Here is a 19,951-nt window from a genome sequence, read left to right as displayed (position 1 = left end):
GATGAGGTGGGATGTAAAGGAACAGGTGATTTTGCCCCAACGTCTGTCAAACAGCTAACCTGCTGAGACACGAGAGGCAAAACAATTTGGGTTTGATTTCTATAGAGATTAAAGGATGAAATGGGGATGTTACATTGAACTTGTATCACTCATTAGTGAGGCCCAATTTGGAGCATTCAGAATCACGATCAGATTTAATACATCAGCATATGTCATGAAATTGGTAAACTTACAGCAGCAGTACATGACAAATAAATACAAAGGGAAAAAACTGAGTTACATTCAGTATATATATGTCCATTAAATAGTGAAGTTAAAATAAGTAGAGTAAAACACTAGAAATATAAAAAAAATGATTCAATGTCCATTTAGGAGAAGATAACAGAGGGGAAGAAGCTGTTCCTGAATCACTGAGTGTGTGCCTTCAGGTTTCTGTACCTCCTTCCTGATGAGAAAAGAGACATGTCGTAGGTGGCGAGGGTCCTTAAGGATGGATGTCGCCTTCCTAAGGCTCTGCTTCTTGAAGATACTGCGCTTACCACTTCTTGTCCAGGTTACGTAAAACATCTTCCTATGATGCTTTGACCATTTCTGCAACTTACTTTGATCTTGTTCAGTGACCACCTCCCTCCCATACCAGACAGTGATGCAGCCCATCAGAATGCACTCCATGGTACATTTGTGGAAGTTTTCGAGTGTTTTAGACAACAAACCAAATCTCCTCAAACTCCTAATGAAATACAGCTGCTCTTTCTTCCATCATAGCTGCATCAATATGTTGTGACCAGGTTAGGTCCTCAAAGATATTGACACCCGGGAATTTGAAATCGCTCACTCTCTCCACTTTGATCCCCTTATGAGCATTGGTTTGTGTTCCCTCAACTTACCTTTTCTGAAATCCATTTATTGTGTGCATTGCTGGTCACCTACCTATAGGAAAGATGTAAATAAGGTTGAAAGAGTACAGAGAAAATTTACAAGCATTTTCCCGGGACTTGAGGACCTGAGTTGTAGGGAAAGGTTGAATAGATTAGGATTTTATACTTGTATCAAGGGGGCATAGTCACAAGGCATTAGTCATTTAAATAGAACATGAGTGGAGCTTTCATGTCATGGAAGACAGTGAATGTCTGGAACACTCTATCCTGGAGAATTAAGGGACCAGATTATTAAAAGTATTTAAGGTGGATGTGGACAAATATTTGTAAGTTTAGTGAAGAGAGGGCAGAGAGCAACTGGTACAGGCAAGTGAGTGCATATTAGTTGTGATCAAATTAAATGCTGGGTAAGTGTGAGGGGATTGGTGGCCTACGCCTTCTCCTCTTTTCCTGTGTTCTTGCATTCATTGCTACATTTTTGCTTCAGTGACTTATGACATTATTGACATATATCTTTATTGTTTATGACACAAAATGACAAGACGCAGAAATCTTGAGTGTCTGTAAAGTTCTATGAGTCACTTTGAAAGGTGTCATATGAATACAGGGTTTCACCTCTAATCTTTTAGATTGTGACTTGGATGGGGGCCAGTGAGGATGGAGAAAAAAAAAGAAAAAAACTTTTTTACAGGATTAATATTTACTTTCTTTCCACAAGCATAGAGTATTTAGTTCCAATGCCGCATGCTGTGGGTGTGCAGATTTCAATGGGGAGAAAACAACACAGCTTAAGTGTTTTCCTTTTAAATCAGAGATCTAGGCACCATCGCATCTCCTGAATCAGGCCCAATTATCAGCTTCTGTCATCATCCATCACACAACCCAACCAGCCTCCCTTCTCTCAATAATGTCGACACTTCCCACTGTCTTGGGAAAGCAGCCAACATCATTTAGGAATACTCCCTCTCCAGTCATTCTCTCTACTTGTCACCATACACTAACCTGAGATTCATTTTCCTGAAGCATTCACAGTAGAACAAAGAAATAGAATAGAATCAATGAAAAACTACACACAAAGACTAACCAAAAACTAATGTACAAAAGAAGACAAATTGTGCAAACAGAAAAACATAGATAATAATAATAACTACATAAATAGGAAATTAATAATACTGAAAACATGAGTTGTAGAGTCCTTGGAAGTGAGTACATAGGTTGAGGTGAGTGAGGTTATCTACGCTGGTTCAGGAGACTGATGTTTGAAGGGTAATAACAGTTCCTGAACCTGGTGGTGTGGAACCTAAGACATCCTTCTGGAAGACAGCAGTGAGAAGAAAACCTGGCCCGGATGAGGGGTCCTTGATGACGGATGCTGCTTTCTTGTGGCAGCACTCCTTGTAGAGGAAGTCCTGACCTCTCAATCTACCATGTCATGGCCTCCTACATTTGATTTGCCAATGCATAGTACACTTCCTCTGTGACTACAACACTATTTTGCAATCAGTTTGTTCTCTTTTACTGCCTTAATGTACTTATAAATGGTATGTCTTGTCCAGATGGAACAGAACCAAACATTTTTCTCTGTAAATTGGTGCAAATGACAATAATAAGCTAATACAGGTATTGATCCCATTGATTCAGCATCAGGTTTTGTTGGGATTTTAGGATGATTAAAAAAGACATTACAAGTCTCTTCTTGCTGTGAAAGAGTTAACAGCATTGGCCTTCAAAAAGGTGATGCATCAAAAAGGCAGCATCCCTCCTTAAGGCCTAGACAGACTAGATGTGGAAAGGATGTTCCCATGGTGGGGGAGTCTAGGGCAAGAGGGCACAGTCTCAGGATAGAGAGGCGTCCATTTAAAACAGAGTTGCGGAGAAATTTCTTTAGCTAGAGGGTGGTGAATTTGTGGACTTTATTACCACAAGTCATCATCATCATGGCTATTCCTCGAGGTCAAGGATGATGATCTTCGTTCCATTGATCTATCATAGAGCAAAGATGCCTGTGCATGATTTGTTTAACGTGCACTTGATGTTCCACTCCAAGAAGCACACAATATTTCACAAATCAACCAGCTGATTCCAGTGGCATGGAAACTATGATGATTGGAGCTGATGGATTTGTTGCAGCCTTCATCCGCCTTCACAGCCGTTGAGTTCGAAGTAACTTCATCCGCCTGTTCCACCGTTGAGGTCTTGGTTGGATTGTCCTTTGTCAGGGACCTCACCCTCGACCTTACCACCATGGGTGACCCTACCAGGAACATAGCTCTCGGGATCTCAGGACCACACTAGCTTCTCCACAACGACAAGGTGACAATCCACGGAGAAGATTGCCACAAGTAGCCGTGGAACTTAAGGCAGAGATTGATAGGTATTTGATTGGTCTCGGCGTCAGAATTATGGAGAAAAGGCCGGGGAGTGGGGCTGAGAAGGGAAAAAGGAACAAGGATGATTGAATGGTGGAGCAGATGCGATGGACCAGATGGGCTAAATCTGCTCCTATGTCTTATGGTCTTACGGTCTTAAGGACCCCATCACCTAGGACATTCTGCTTCTCATTGCTACCATCAGGGAGGAGGTACAGGAGCCTGAAGACGTATACTTAATGTTTCAGGAATAGCCTCTTCCCCACTTCCACCAGATCTGTTATTGTACATATATATTTATTGTAATTTATTGTGTTATTATTATGCACTGTAATGCACTACTGCTGGAAAACAGCAAATTTCACAACATGTGCTAGTGATATTAAACCTGATTCGGATTTTGCGCTCTGGTTCTCTGACTTCAGTTCATCTTTCTGTAGCTGAAGGAGGGCCGCAAATACTAAAAGCCACCCAGAGGCGGCACCAGCGAGCCTCTCCTGGAACAACTTTTGTTGTGTAGGTTGGATTATGCAAACGTCTGTGGTTTCCTAGCCACCTGACATGTTCTTCAGAGCAGTTTAAGAGAATTGAGAGTCAGAATCAGTGAGTGAATGAGTTGAGAGACAGAGCAAGGAGGGAGGGAGGGAGAGAGTGAGAAAGAGACAGAGCGAGCGAGAGAGAGAGAGACAGACAGAAAGTGCCTTTTTTTAAGTCAAGGTTTTACCCACTTATCTGCATACCAGAGAAACCTTTTTAACAAGCATAAGGCAGGAGGATTGTGCTGCGGCTGATTCTGAAGATCTACCTGCGGGAGGTGCTGGATCTCCTTTATGCGTGGCTTACCACTTTGGATGAACTGCGGCTGAAGGGAGCGTGTACCGGAGAGATACTCGTGTCGTTCCCTTTCTGGTGCTCCTGTCACTAAGAATTTTTATACCATTTTATCTTTCGTTGTGTGCTTTAAAAGTAAAAGAAGACATTCCTCGGCACGTCGTCACCGCAAAGTTACCCTCACAGAGCTCTCCTGACAGCAGCTGTGGCCATTGAGAGGTATCTCAGTCAAAGCTTCCAAGCTTTCACTTCCGTGTGTGTGTGTGTGAGAGAGAGAAAGAGAGAGTGTGTGTCTATGTGTGAGTGAGTGTGTGTGTGTGTGTGTGTGTCTGTGTATCTGTGTGCATGTGTGAGTGTGTGAGAGTGTGTGTCTATGTGTGTGTGTGAGTGTGAGTGTGTGAGAGTGTGTGTCTGTGTATCTGTGTGGATGTATATCTGTGTGCATGTGTGAGTGTGTGAGAGTGTGTGTGTGAGAGAGTGTGTGTCTATGTGTGAGTGTGAGTGTGTATCTGTGTGTGTGTGTGTGTGTGTGTGTGTGTGTGTGTGTGTGAGAGAGAGAGAGAGAGAGAGAGAGAGAGAAAATCAGAATCAGGTTTAATATCACCGGCATATGTCGTAAAATTTGTCAATCTGTGACACCAGTACATTGCAATACATAACACAAAAAACATAAATTAATAAATATATATATAGTATACAAATTAAATAACTAGTACAAATAGGAAGAAAAAAAGTGAGGTAGTGTTCATGAGTTCACTGTCCATTCAGAAATCTGAGTCAGTGAGCAGAAACACAAAAGCCTGTGCCTTTCTGTGTGTGTGTGTGTGTGTGTGTGTGTGTGTCTGTGTGTGAGAGAGAGTGTGTGTGTGTGAGTGTGTGTGTGAGAGTGTGTAAGAGAGAGAGAGTGAGAGAGAGAGTGTGTGAGAGAGAGAGCGAGGAAGTGCTGTTGTGCATATACGTAAAAGTCTGTGTGTCTGTCTTTCTGTGTGAGAGAAGGAGAGGGGGAGAGAGCGTGAGGGAATATACTCTGTTTCAGATAAAACAAAGTCAGGGCTTCTCCGTGTGGCGTTGTGTGAACGAAATTGATATAGCGGGGATGGTTATTTGTTCTTCAAAGTCTACATGTGGCTTTGAATTCTGTGACTGATGTAATTCCAGAGGTCGCTTTCATTTCTGTATGAACGCACATTGTTGCTTTGCTAACAATCCAGTTTCGCTCACCGGCACTGCATTCTGGCTGAGGGAAGAGAGTTGGACACTTGAGGTGAACACAGAAACAGAGCCCCAGACTGTTTAAATATTTACACCATTTTGTGCAAAGGTTTGGGTGTGCATATCAATGCTGAGTACTTGACAGTTGTGTTTTCCACGCAGCGGGAACATTTTCCAGGCAGCGGGAGGAGATGCTGTTCTTTATGCCACTACAGAGTTTAATTTTCTCTCCTATTTTTCCCATCAGTCTGCCTTTCTTCAGTGGAGAATGTTCTTGGGTGGGTGGGGTAGAAGAGTTTTTTTTTGCAGGGTTTCTCCCCCTTGCCCCCTTCGCTTTCTCCTGGTGGGTTAGGAAAGCGTATCCGGATTCCAATGCCTCCTGCATGTCCTAACACCACCTGCTTGTACAGTTACTAGACAGGGTGCGAAATGAGTCCCCCGGCTCCCCAACTATCGGGGTTGTTTCAATGACCGCGATTTCTCCTGACTCCTACAGTCGGTCTTGTTTTTTGGGGGGAACAAAGTCAGTAAGCGATTCTATCAAATGAGAACTCAGCGTTTAGAGGCATCGAGGGATTAACGCTACAGTAAAGGCACAATACTGTCAGTTTGTTTTCTATTTGTCTGGAAGAAAGATTTTTGTGCCTATTTGTCTGAGATCATTTTTTATCAAAACCTACCAAACCTGACATTTATATCAGACTGACCTAGTAATAAATACTCTTAAATATACCCAACTTTAAATGTGCTTCTTTGGGAATGAGAATGGATATTATAAACCTATGGAATATTGAAAGGCCTAGATAGAGTGGATGAGGAGAAGATATTTCCAATAGTGGGGGAGTCCAGGCCCAGACAAGAAGGATATCCTTTTAGAACAGAGATGAGGAGGGATTTCGTTAGCCAGAGGGAGATAAACCTGCGGAATTCATCTCCACAGACTTCTGTGGAAGCTAGGTCATTGGGTATATTTAAAACGGAGTTGGAAAGGTTCTTGATTAGTCAGGGTGTCAAAGGTTACAGGGAGAAGCCAGGAGAACAGGGTTGAGAGAGATAATAAATCAGCCACGATGATTTTCAAAGGGCTGAATGGCCTAATATTGCTCCTATCTCTTATGTCCTTCTAATATACTGCAGAGATCCACATGGTGAGCCTGTGTTGTTGGTCAGGAGACTTGAGCCTGGAATTTTAGGGAGAAAGGGCTTTCCAACCCTCATCACATTTGTATTAAAACCAACTCAAAGTCCACAGTGTGGCACAAGTGTCCCATTCGCGGTTTCACAGACTGCTTATTGGCTTAGTTGTAGCTTCTTCCTTCATTTATCAACAAAGAAGTCTTGACTTGAAGTACAAATATTAAAACTTCAATGTGAATTTGGCTCACCAAAGATGGCAAACTTACCTTAAACGTAATTTGTGGCCATAACCAGACAGCGAATGCCCCTTGTCAAACAGGAGCTGGCTGTTAATTTGGAAACGGATGCCATCTTGGCTGTAGTGTTAATTTGTCTCTTGTATAGCAGGCGCATTACCATGCCGGCTGTGTTTTTAATGAGTTTCTGTGTGTCAGCATGTTACCATGAGGTGTGCATCAGCGCACTGAGTCAGTGCATCTGCCGAAGTGTGTGTGTGTGTGTGTGTGTGTGTGTGTGTGTGTGTGTGTGTGTGTGTGTGTGTGTGTGTGTGTGTGTGTGTGTATCTCAGTGTGAAGGTACATGTATTTGTGTCACTTGGTGCCTGTATGTGTTGATGGATCCATGGCACTATCATAATGAATGTGTGTGTTACCATGGGTGATTTCATATGTATAACTGTATGTGTGCATCTGTACTTGTGCGGGCATTGTGAGAGAGAGAGAGAGGGAGAGAGAGAGAGAGAGACATAGCGTTGTGTATTTCTTGGAGTATATTATTGTGTATGTGTGTCTGTTAGTGTGTGTATCTTTGAGTGCATTATTGTATGTGTGTGTTAATGTACTCCTGTCAGTATGTGTTACCATGAAGTGTTCACTTGTGTGTGTATGCATGTGAATGTTCTTGTAAGTGTGACTGAATATGAATGCATGCTAATATGTATGAATGCATTTCAATGAGTGTGTTACTGTGAAAAGGTGCATTTGTATGTGAAGATATGCATGCCTAGTGCGTTAATATGTCTTTTATAGCTTGTGTATATGTGTGTGAGTATGTGTATAGGTCAGTGAGTGTGTATGCTGCGTCACTAAAGCTGATGGTGTATGTGAGCGTGTGTGTATGTGGGTTACTATGAGGATGTGTTACTGTCAATGAGTGCATGTGTTTGTGTCACCCTGTGTGCGTAACTCTGCTGTACTGTGTGTGTGTGTGTGTGTGTGTGTGTGTTTGTGCAAGAGAGAGAGGATTATTTCTGTGTCTAAATCAGAGTTGCACTGTGACTGAAGATCTCTTTTTAATTTCTTTAAAGTACTGAACAATGGTAATGTTGCCTGCCGTTTTTAAATTGCATTGGTCAGGATTATTATTCTATTTTCTCAGTGATCACAATGGTGAATCAAATTTTCTGTCTTCACTGCAGTTTCATGAATTTCTGCTGAGTTCTACTAATGAAACCTTTCTTGGTCACCCAGTGTTACTGACTCTCCCTGGTCAGAAATTACTCTGAGTTTTATTTTCATCTAATTCATTGAGTTCTTTGTAGGTAATTGTTTTCCCTCACCGTTCCTTAATGGGAATATTCCTGCAATCAGCTTTAACAGCCCTGCTTCTGAACTCATCATCCCATTTCTTAGCCTGAGATTCAAATCCCTAATGAAATCCTTTATTAGAGCTGGCATATCTATTGGTCTAGGGAATTTAGAATTCTACACCAACAAGAAAAAAATTACTGGATCTGGGGATAGAAAGCTTGAGAGGGTTAGCTGACTCCTCACATCAAGGGAGCCGAGTCAGCTAGTGCATCTACCCTCTTCACTGCTGCTCCCATTGCCACCTTTAAAGGAGGTTCACATCTGCTATAAATAATATATTTTTAAGTAGGAATTTATAGACTCTCAAAACAGCTTTATTAGTGCAGAATGCAGTGCTGGAATAAGAATGGAGAGGGAGTGATCTGGAGCAATAATAAGTGTTTATTTTCATAGGGGAGTTGAGATCTGCTTAATGTACTCAAAGGGATTATTTGCATGTACTGAGCTAATGCTTCAAACAATGATTAATTATTGCGTTGATAACTGTTTTCACGCTGTGCCTTGACTGTGTTGCAAAGCCATTGTACTCGACTTTCTGCACAGGGAGTTGTTCTTTTTGCAATAGGTCCACCCCTTCCCTCCCAACCCACCCGCAACACCAGCCTTTTTCCACCCCACCCTGCAGATAGCCTCCAGTTCCCTTATTTTTCACTGTGCTGATATTCAAGTTACGGTACCATTCAGACTTCTCTGTCTTGTATCAACAAACCCACAAAAAGCTGGATTTAATCACCACAGAGCTGTTTGCCTAACCACTCAACTGATGAGGGATTATGTTTTTTCTCGTCCTTTGTACCTCAGGTCTAACGGCTCCCGGTTCTTTGTAATCGCTGAGTCTGGTTGCCATGGGCCACCTTCTAACCACCTGGTTCCTGGCCCTTGTCCTGTGGAGCTTCAGTGCCAGAGGTCACCAGCAGAATGCCCCCCGGGTTTACTTGAACTTTAAAGGTAAGCGGTGTGAGTGTCATGTGAAGCAGTTTGGCAATGATTTAAGGCAAGGGAATTTATTGTTTGACAAGTTTGTTGGCATTAGGCAAGCATTGTATTATCGAGTTATCCTCAGAAAGGCAGCAAGTAGCATCCTGTCAAACTCTCAGATGCTCTGACTGTCATCGGTTTCAATTGAAGCAAGATATTTACTACAGTGGGGGAGTCTGGGACCAGAGGACACAGCCTTGGAATAGAGGGATATCCATTTAGAACAGAGTTGAGGAGGAATTTCTTTAGACAGAGGGTGAGGAATTCATTGCCACAGAGATCTGTGGAGGCCAAGTTATTGGGAATATTTAAAGCGGAGTTTGAAATGTTCTTGATTACTAAGGGTGTCAAAGATTAGGGGGAGAAGGCAGGGGAATGGGGTTAAGAGAGGTAATAAATCAGTGATGATGGAATGGCAGAGCAGACTCAATGGGCCAGAAGGCCTAATTCTGCTCCTAGACCTCATGTTTTTATGATCTTACAGGATCGATAGCACAATGCACACTGTATCTGGGGCATAACTAAACGCTGGAGTTATAACCCTCATCTTTTCTTGTCAAGGATTGTTCCAAGTGGTCACATTATTTCCACTGTGCATCATTTACTGCAAGAAATCTCCAGGTTCCTTGCCTTGAGAAGGGCAAAAACTCAAGCAATTTGCTTACAGCATTTATTCACAGGGCATGTTTCCCAGTGTAATCTGTCACACTTTTGCCCAGGGAGGTGTATGGACCAAGGATGTAACCGTGTCTTAATGGTAAAAGCCTTGTTTTGTAGGGGGTGTGGATTTCTGAACAACTTGGGCCTACAGCAATGTGCATTTCCAATCCAATGCAAGAGGTCATGTTGGTGGCACAGTGCTTGCACAAATGATGGGATTCATCTGTTCATATCACTGTGTAATCAATGTGCATTAATGGACTTGTCCTCCACACAATCACAGTGTGGAGATTAGTCCAATGTGTTCAGCCTCATGATGGCAAATGCAAGGCTTTACCAGCACAGTGAGTGAAAATACTGCTTACTTCCCATAAAGAATGTAGAATTCCATTATTGGTTATGTTGATGCAAAGTGGGGGAGCAGAAGTTAGGGTTGTGTGCCTTTATAAATCACAGACTCTCTGTTCTGGTTATGTTCGTGTATCATATAGATCAAGAGCTGGGGAGGGAACAATGAGCCTTCATTGTGCAGGAAATTGGTATGATACATCTTTGCTATGATGCTGCTTGATACTAAAATTGGTGAAATTGTGATTTATTGCAAGCATCATGTCTTTCTTTGGTTTCCAGTCCGGACCACTATCAGTAGACTTTATTTGTGGCGATCTGAATGCCTTCATTTTGTTGTTTTATGATGTTATTTGGTGGGGTGGTGTAATCTGTGAAGTTTCCATGCTGGATATGCAGTCTGTTGGTGTGCAGAGAGGAATCTGATAGTGTGCGATCCAGACTAGTGCTTTGAACAGGCCTGGTCTGCAGGCAGCGGTTCCAATGTCTTTGCCTGGAAACTCATTAGCACTGCACTGTTAATTTTGACCACAAGCAAAACAAGGTAATGGCCACTCTCAAGTCGTTTGGAATAATTCTAAGGCTCCTCCTGTTGTAAGTTACTCTTATTTTACTCTCCAGCAAAATGTTGAAAGTGAAACGCATGGAATTCGTGACCTGCTCAGGTACAAAATTAAAACCCAATTCAACTGTGGTTGCTATTTAACTATTGCAGACACATTCATTTCAATGGGGTCACCAACCTTAATTAAAATGACAAGTGAAGGAAGTGATTTGCTTTTTCTTAACTTGATTTTAATTGATAATAATATTTTAAATTAATTGCTTGCTAAATGTGTTTTAAAGTGAATTAATTATCCTGCTAAATTTTAATGAACAGTCATTAATCATTTTATTGATTTACTTCTTTGCTACTGTAGTTATGGAAAGGGAGAAGGTTGATCTCGAAGTTAAGGTCTAGAATTCGAAGAAGGATGATTTACATTGCAGAAGAAAGGGCTTGGCAAAAGTAGACTGGAAGCAGATGCTGGCGGGCAAAGCAGCAAATGACAAGTGGGAATCTAAAAGTGAATTCAGAGCCAACAGTGATCTCCTGAGGCAAAGATGGCAAGTTCAGGGAACATTGGAATGCAAAGGTTTGATCAGGAAACGTGAAGGAAACAGATGGCAACTAAAGGCAACTAGGATTAAATGGAGTCTTTTGAAGCATATACAGTGTGTAGGAGAGAATCTAGGAAACGTATCTCAGAGAATAAGAAAGTGTCTGTGAAATATCATTGCTAGGTAAGAGAAAGGGGAGTCCCAAGGCATAAGTATATCAGGAGCAAAAGGAGGCAAGCCTCTTGGCTGGTGAACAATGGGGTAAATCTGTACATGGAACCATGTGCTGCTCCTCACCAAGAAGAAGGATATGGAAGATTGTGAGATCAGTGAAGGGTTTGTGGATGCGCGGCAGCAGGGCAGGATTTAAATGCAAACTGATCTGAAAAGTATAGAGATATGGGATCCAAGGCAAGGAGGCTAATTTGATCAAAATTTGGCTTGCTGATGGGCAGACGGTGCTGGTGGAAGGGTGCTTTTCTGATTGAGTCTGTGACCAGTGCTGTAGTGTACGGCAGGAATTAGTGCTGGGACTCCTGGTGTTTATGACATACATCAATGACTTAGTTCTGAATATAGGAGGTATGATTAATGAGTTAGTAGATGGCATGAAAGCTGGCAGTGTTGAGGATTGCAAGGAAGGATATAGACCAGATGAAGAGTTGGGTGGAGCATTGCTGATGGAATTTAATCCCAGTAAGTGTAAAGTGATGCATTTTGTTAAATCAGCTATGGGGCAGACATATACAGTCAATGATATTGTACTAAGGAAGATTCATGAACACAGAGACCATGGGTTTCACATCCATAGTTCCCTTAAAGTGGGCACATGTATAGGAAGGATAGTGAAGAAGGTATATGGAATGCTTTCCTTCAAAGGTTGGAGTATATAGTAAAATTTGGGATATTATGTTGTAACAAAACATTAATTAGACTGGAGGTGGAATAGTCAGAACAGGTCAAGGCTACTTGGCTATCTGAGGTACATCTACAAAAATGGTTTAGGTGAATACAGAAAAATGAGCCAAGCTCAGGTACACAACTTGATTGCATGCACAAGCTGGGCCGTTGTGATTCTGTGAGTCTGCTCTGCCGTTCGATATGACAATTCATTGCACCGTTCTTGATTTCTCCCTTTTGCCATAGTAGCGTCACAGTTAGCATGACACTATTACAGCTCGAGGCATTGGAATTCGGAGGTTAATTCTAGTGTCCTCTGTAAGAAAGTTTGTATGTTCTTCCTGGGTGCACATGCATTTTCTCTGGGTGGTCCAGTTTCCTCTCACACCTGTTGATAGTTTAATTGGCCATTGTAAATTGTCCTGCAGTTAGGTGGGTTGCTGGGCGGGAAAGGCCTGTTCTGCTCTGTATCTCTAAATAAATATATACATACATAAATCTCTTCAATCTTTACAACTCTATTCACCCCTTCTTGGGTACATTTAATTATTTACCTCTATATTTTATGGTAGAAAATTTACTTATTCTTGTTACTTCTGGATGAAGAAAATTCTCCTCATCTCCATCCTAATTGGTTTTCCCTTACCTTAGCCTTTGTTACCCGGGTCTGAACTTCTCCACTACTAATGTCAGATCCTGTAATTCCCTGTTTTCTCTCCCCATCCTTTTTGTAACATAGTTGGCCACAACATCTAATTCTAGACTTGGGAATCATGTATGTGATCTCATATTCACTTCCATACATGTTTCCCAACAATTGAAAGGAAAACATCAAGGAGCAAAGCGGAGAATAGAGATGCTGGATCTTTGAAAGTCCTATGCACGAATATATCTGTGTATCTGCTTTCTGAATCTTCTATCTCCATTTCCCAACACCCTCTCCCCCCCCACCCCATGGCAGTGAATTGCACAGGTTCACCACCCTCAAGCTGAGGAAATTCCTCAACTCTGTTTTAAAGGGATATTCCCGTGTTTCAAGGATGTGCCCTGTGTTTACAGACTCCAGAGAGTTGCCATCTGAACCTCATCAAATGATGTGATTGGTCATCTGAGAAGGATGCTGCAGCTGGTAATCACCTCCTCCACCTGATAGAAAGAGACCATTTGGTATGGTTGATAACTGAACGTTCCTGCAGGGCCGTAGTTGAAGTTCCCTCAGATCTGTGTAGATCGTGCAAACAATGCCTATATTCAGTACCTGAAGCTGGGGAGTGGATGTGAGTAGGAGTTTCGTTATGGGGTGTTGCTTCCTAGTTTAGTGTGGGTCCCTAAAGTGAAAGAAGAAAGCTCATGTCAATATTTGTACATTCACCCATCTTCACATTACATCCCATACTCTGCTGAATTTGTGTGATGCAAAATGCTCGGTAAATTGTGTAATCACTGAGTTCACTTAAAGTGATTAGTCAGGGCATAAAAAGTTATGGGAAGAAGGCATAAGAATGGGGTTGAGAGGGATAATAAATCAGCCAGGATAGAATGGCCTAATTCTGCTCCAATATCTTATGAAGGCACCTACAACCCTGCTACATTCCCTCATCATCTCCTTCTCCTGGGAGTCGAGGCCGAGGCAGGTGAATGGCAGCTGCTGAGAAGAGTCACCCTTCCTACTTCTTGTGAACATCCAGGCCCTGCTTTCTATAATAGTCTTTGCATTCGCCATACCAAAGGAGTTACTCTGGCACTAAGTTAGGAATAATGGAAAGAATTCTGCATTACGCTGCCTGAAGAGGAGAGAGCCTGACTTATTGGCACCATTCCAAAAGGAACATGCTTTGTAACTGAAAAGGAAAATCTCAGGTCTGTCAAAAGGGAGTAGAAGGACAAAAGCTGTTTAAAAGGAGGCAATATGGTAACAATGAATAGAACGGATGTTTTCTGCACCTTCTCAATAAGTGCTCCAACTGTATAGATGTGCAACCTAGGCCTTTAGAAGGTGCACTGTATGCCGATAAAATGTCCCTGGCATTTGCTGTTAGAGGGACAAAACAGACCAACAAAATCCAGAAAACAGTATGAAATAGTGCTGGAAAAACTCAGCAGGTCAAGCAGCTGAGTTGAAAGAGTGCTAACAGTTCAAGTTCAAGTTCCATTTTTTTTTCATTCTATCGTACACATACGTAGCACCAAATGAAACAGTGTTCCTCCGGACCAAGGTGCACAACATAGTACATATAACTCATACACATAAAGTAATATTACCATGAATAAATTAATAATTAATAAGTTGCATTTATGATAGACGTTAAAAATAAACAGCATGATACTACTGATGCTTCATACATGATCAGGTCAAAGACCCTTCATTTGAACTACCAGAATCTTAACGCCTCATATTATCCTTTAGTTGAATGTCATTGTCAGTTTTGGATTCAAATCCCAGAGGCAGGAACAGTGTGATGTTTAATGTAGACAAAAGAGGTTTTGCAGAAGCTGAAGTTCTTCTTGACCACGTGGGTTTCCTCCAGATGCTCCCGTTTCCTCCCACTTTCCAAAGGAGTCTGGGTTAGGCTCACTGAGTTGAGGGCCTGCTGTGATGTTTCCGGAAGTATGGTGACACTTGCAGGCTGACCCCAGCATAATCCTCAAATTGTGCTGATCATTGAGTGAAAACTATGCATTTCATTGTAAGTACATATGATAAATAAAGCTAATCTAATCTCTTGAGCGACTTGTACAAAATGCTGGAGGAACTCAAGGAGTCAGGCAGCATCAATGGAGGGGAATATACTTGACGTTTTTGGCCAGCACCTGTCATCAAGTCTAGCAAGAAAGCTGAATGAGAAGGTAGTGGGATGGTGAGGAGGAGGAGTACAAGCTGGCAGATTATAAGTGAGACCAAGGGACAGGCAAGCTGGGTGGCTGGGGAAGGGCGCTTATGATGTAAGCACAAAATAGCGGTGGAGACAAGTTCCCTGGAAGTCATGTGACTAGTGAGTCATGGTGAGCACATTATCAAAGAGCCGCCAAGACTTCAGATGCCAAGGTCTAATTTGCTGGAATGGCCTTTCTAGCCTTCTCTCCTTATCTTTTTAAAAACCTCCTTTAATTCTAGCTCTTTGACCAAGCTTCAGGTGATCTAATTGCATCAGCTATCACTGGAAAAGAATTAACAGAAGCAGGTTCTGAGCTGAGTAAGGGAATGGTACCATGGAGGAGTGAATTACAGCTTCATCAAGGAGGGAACTCAATAAACACATTGTTTCTCCATTCACACAATCTGGCAAACACGGCAGGCTTTTTCCATAGATAATTGTTCCTGAAATAACACATTGGCAAAACCATGGGAGAACAAGGGCATAAATTCTGAGTATAATCCAGTCATCAGTATCCTGACGTTTCATTTCAGGATAATTTAATTCCTTAAGTGGCCATTTTATTAGGTTAATTGGGCCAGATGGTCTGCTGTAAATTCCCTTAGTTTCAATGATTACACCAGCATCTTTGCTGTTTGTTTCTGAGCTGTCATAGGGCAAAGGGGAGAACAAAATTAGGCTTTCTCATTTTTTCCTCTCTGATTGACCCTCTTGAAAAGTGTATCTAGATGTCAGGCCAGGACATAACCTACTCTTCCTGTGGGTGTCATCTGTGCTTAGGCTTTAACACGGGAAGGTAGGTTCTCAGCCAAGACACAGGTGCCCATTCAGCAGCCTTCTCCTGAGGCTCAACACCAGCAGGAGGGCTCAAAGGAGGAGTGGTCACCAACATAATGTACATCTCAATACGATAGCAAAGCACAACGCTATTACAGCTTGGGATGCTGGAGTTAGCAGTTCAATTCCAATGTCATCTGTAAGGAGATTGTACATCCTCCCCTTAGAAAACGTGTTTTCTCTGGATTCTTCCCACAGTTCAAAGACATACCAGTTCGTAGGTTAATTGTTCACTTAAGTTGCCCCATGTTTAGTTTAGGGTTAACTCTGGGATCGCTGGGACAGAACGACTTGAAGGGCTGGAAGGGCCTGTTCCACACTGTATCTGTAAACACAGAAAATAAAATGAAATGTAAGTGAAATGTTGACTCATCAGGAACACTGGAGATTTCAGATGAGTAAACCACTGATCTAAATCATGCCTTTGGCATCCGTATCGCCTCCCTTCACATGAATTGAATCACTTCAGCTATACTGTGCATTCCTGTAGAATGACGAATGCTCACTCACTTTGTGTCTATGACTCACGTGTTGGTATTCTCTGAAGTATGGTCAAGTGAGCCTGCTTGCATTTGGCCTGTCACTGGGAATGCACGCTGGAGAGGAGCTCTGGCACGAAGGGGTTAACTGTCAGCCCGTGATCATTAGCATTTGAAAAGCAGGCTGGTAAAAAGAATGGAATACCTGAGCAAGTGCATGCTCTAAGAATAGTCAAGTGCAACATGGGTGAGATGAGCCCCCTGATATGCTGCTGCTGCTACGCTTGAACTGAATCTATTTTTAATCCAGAGGATTTTTCACCTCTCAATGGGAAAGCTGCCTCTGTCATTGATCCTGTCTGGACAAATATGACTGTCCTCATTCTTCTGTTTGACGAGAAGAATGGACATCACCATGCTGTCCATTAAATATCTACACTCAGTGGCCACTTAATTAGGTAAACCTGAAGACCAGCTCATTTATACAGATATCTAATCAGCCAATCATGGCAGCAACTCGATGCATAAAAGCATGCAGGCATGGTCTAGAAGTTCAGTTATTGTTCAGACCAAACATCAGAATGGGGAAGAAATGTGATCTGTGACTTTGTCCATGGAATGATTGCTGATGTCAGGTTTGAGTATCTCAGAAACTGCTGATCTGGGACTTTCATACACAACAGTCTCCAGAGTTTACAGAGAATGGGCTGAAAACAAGAAAGAATCCAGTAGGCAGCAGTTCTGTGGGTGAAGATGCCTTGCTAATGAGAGAGGTCGGAGGAGAATGACCAGACTGGTTCAAGCAGACAGGGAGGCAACAGCAGCTCAGGTAACTATGCCTTGAGACAGAAGAGCATCTCTGAATGCACAACTCATCAAACATTGTAGCGAATGGGCCAAATGGGTTCCCCTCCTGGACGTAGTGAAGTAGCCGCTGAGCGTATTTATGTCCCAGTTCCTGACTTTTACATTTGGCTAAGGGAAGAATAATTATGCATTTCTTTCCCTGTAAACTGAAATTTTCTCCCTTAACTCCACTCTGTGTTATTGCATTGCATCTCCAAAAGCTTCCATGAGACCCTTGCTTTCAGCCTAGTTCCGTTAAAGAATCCTCAGATGGTGTCTCTGCCAGCTGTTTGAAAGGGATACTGCATTCTGTTCTCCAGCTCAGGTTGACGGACTGCTTCATCGAACACTTTTGCTCTATCTGCTGCAAAAGGCAGGAAGTGCCAATGGCCCCCCAATTCATTCCAACTCTCCATTCTGACATTGATATGTCTCTGCATGACCTCCTGCATCAAACACCATGTGGTTGAGCAACAACGATATTCCATCTGGATAGTCTCCAACATGATGGCATGATCATCGCTTTCTCCAACTCCCAGTAAACATTCAGTTTGCTCCTCCTTCCCCCCCTTTTTATTATTTGCCCTACTTTGTGGCCCTTTTCCCCTTTTCCTTTCCTTCCCATACTAATAACCTGCCCATTTCTTCTCTCTGGTTCCCTACTTCCTTTCTTTTCTTCCTTTATACCCTTCTATCAGACCCCTTCTTATTTCAGCTCTTTACCTTTTCCACCTACCCCTCCCTGCTTCTCACAATATCCTCCCTCCCCATCCACCCACCTTCCTCCTCAATTGGTTCCACCTATCACCTGCAGACATGCACTCCCCCCACCCCCAACAACCACCTTATTCTGGCTTCTTACCATTCCTTTCCAGTGCAGAAGAAGGGTTTCAGCCTAAAACATTGACTGTTTATTCATTTCTGTAGATACTACCTGACCTTCTAAGTTCCTCCAGCATTTTGTGTGTTGCTTTAGATTTCCAGCTGGTACAGAATCTCTTGTGCCCATTCTGCTGGGTTGCCAGTTGGTGCAGAATCTCTCGTGCCCATTCTGCTGGGGTGCCAGCTGATGCAGAATCTCTCGTGCCCATTCTGCTGGGGTGCCAGCTGATACAGAATCTCTTGTGCCCATTCTGCTGGGGTGTCAGCTGATGCAGAATCTCTTGTGCCCATTCTGCTGGGGTGCCAGTTGGTGCAGAATCTCTCGTGCCCATTCTGCTGGGGTGTCAGCTGATGCAGAATCTCTTGTGCCCATTCTGCTGGGTTGCCAGTTGGTGCAGAATCTCTTGTGCCCATTCTGCTGGGTTGCCAGCTGATGCAGAATCTCTCGTGCCCATTCTGCTGGGGTGTCAGCTGATGCAGAATCTCTTGTGCCCATTCTGCTGGGTTGCCAGTTGGTGCAGAATCTCTCGTGCCCATTCTGCTGGGGTGCCAGCTGATGCAGAATCTCTCGTGCCCATTCTGCCGGGGTGTCAGCTGATGCAGAATCTCTCGTGCCCATTCTGCTGAGGTGTCAGCTGGTGCAGAATCTCTCGTGCCCATTCTGCCGGGGTGTCAGCTGATGCAGAATCTCTCGTGCCCATTCTGCTGGGGTGTCAGCTGATGCAGAATCTCTCGTGCCCATTCTGCTGAGGTGTCAGCTGGTGCAGCATCTTTTGTGCCCATTCTGCTGGGGTGCTAACGGATGCAGATTCTCTCGTGCCCATTCTGCTGGGGTGCCAGCTGATGCAGAATCTCTCGTGCCCATTCTGCTGGGGTGCCAGGGTGGTGCCACTGGTGAAGCTGCTGTCTCACAGATCTCGTGTCCTGGGTTTGATCCTGCCCTCTGGTGCTGACTGCTTGGAGTTTGCCTGTGAGAGTATGTGAGAGTATGGGTTTTATCCTGAAAGCTCCAGTTTTCTCCCACATCCCAAAGTCATACTGGTTGGCATGTTAATTACCTCTATTATTGAATTGAATTGACTATTTTGTCAGTGTGTGAGTAGAAAAGTCTCACATGGGAACATGGAGAGAATATAATGGGTGTCACAGTCACATCGCAGTTAGAGTGATGACATTACAGCCTCGGGTACCAGAGTTTGGAGTTCAATCTGTCAGGAGTCTACTCCTGTAGAATATAATGGTTTGCTCTGGTTTCCTCCCACAGTCCAAAGATGTGCAAGTTAGTAGGTGGATTGGTGGTTCTAAATTATCCCATGATTAGACCAGGGCTAGGTTAGGGTTTGCTGTGTGGTGTATCTTGAAAAGCCAGAAGAGTCTTTTCCCTGCTCTAGCTCAAAAATAAATATGAGCGGAGTGTTTGGTAGTCCTTGTGACTTGGTAGCTGTACTCCTACCTTCTATCTGCATGACTCCAGTTTTGCCAGTTCGATGGAGACATAAGAAACTGCCAACCTTGGAATCTGGAGCAAAAGCTTGGAAGAACTTAATGCGTCAGAGGTATCCATGAAGGGAAATGGACAGTCAACATTTAATGTCACCTGAACTGAATGGAAGGCCTCAGCCCAAAGTCCCTTTCCCTCATTCACCAAGTCCTCCATCAGCTCATGTTTTTACTTTGTCAATCTGAGATGGAAATAGATGCTTTTTTAAATGTTTTTCTTAATGAAGAAAACCTCCATAATGTGTTTCAGTCGTTATAAATTTTCTGTGTAAAGCGTTCAAGTAATCAAACAGGTAACAACATGCCTGGAGGAAATGTCTCTCAGGATTTGTGGTGCTGGTAGCAAACGAAAGCTTACATTAGGTTTCTGGTATAGGAAAAGACTCAAATTCTCCAGGTCCTGCTTGGTTTAGCTTGGTTTAGCTTTAGCTTCACACATCAGAATGGATCATGTAAATCACAGCAATCAACATTTAACACACTGAACTCTTGTGCTAAATGTGAAACTGCCTTTTTTATTCTGTGCGT

At 43.0% G+C, this 19,951-nt stretch overlaps 1 protein-coding gene across 2 annotated transcripts in view; it reads left to right on the top strand.

Annotated features, from left to right (window-relative positions):
- Window positions 1–3,798: 3,798 nt before the first annotated feature.
- The window catches only part of LOC132378088 (semaphorin-3F-like), a 336,771-nt gene continuing 320,618 nt past the window's right edge, over window positions 3,799–19,951 (top strand). Inside the window, exons 1-2 of one of the 2 annotated variants that reach the window (XM_059944832.1) lie at window positions 3,799–4,297; window positions 8,818–8,964. In XM_059944832.1, the coding sequence (XP_059800815.1) occupies window positions 8,862–8,964 (103 nt within the window). In that variant the 5' untranslated portion in view covers window positions 3,799–4,297; window positions 8,818–8,861. Of the gene's footprint in view, window positions 4,298–8,817; window positions 8,965–10,633; window positions 10,668–19,951 lie in introns of those variants that run through there. The other variant, XM_059944833.1, reaches the window with a different exon arrangement.

The sequence above is a fragment of the Hypanus sabinus genome, chromosome 19, assembly GCF_030144855.1.
Source record: "Hypanus sabinus isolate sHypSab1 chromosome 19, sHypSab1.hap1, whole genome shotgun sequence".
Taxonomy (NCBI): Eukaryota; Metazoa; Chordata; class Chondrichthyes; order Myliobatiformes; family Dasyatidae; genus Hypanus; species Hypanus sabinus.
This window is presented reverse-complemented; position numbering and strand designations above follow the sequence as displayed.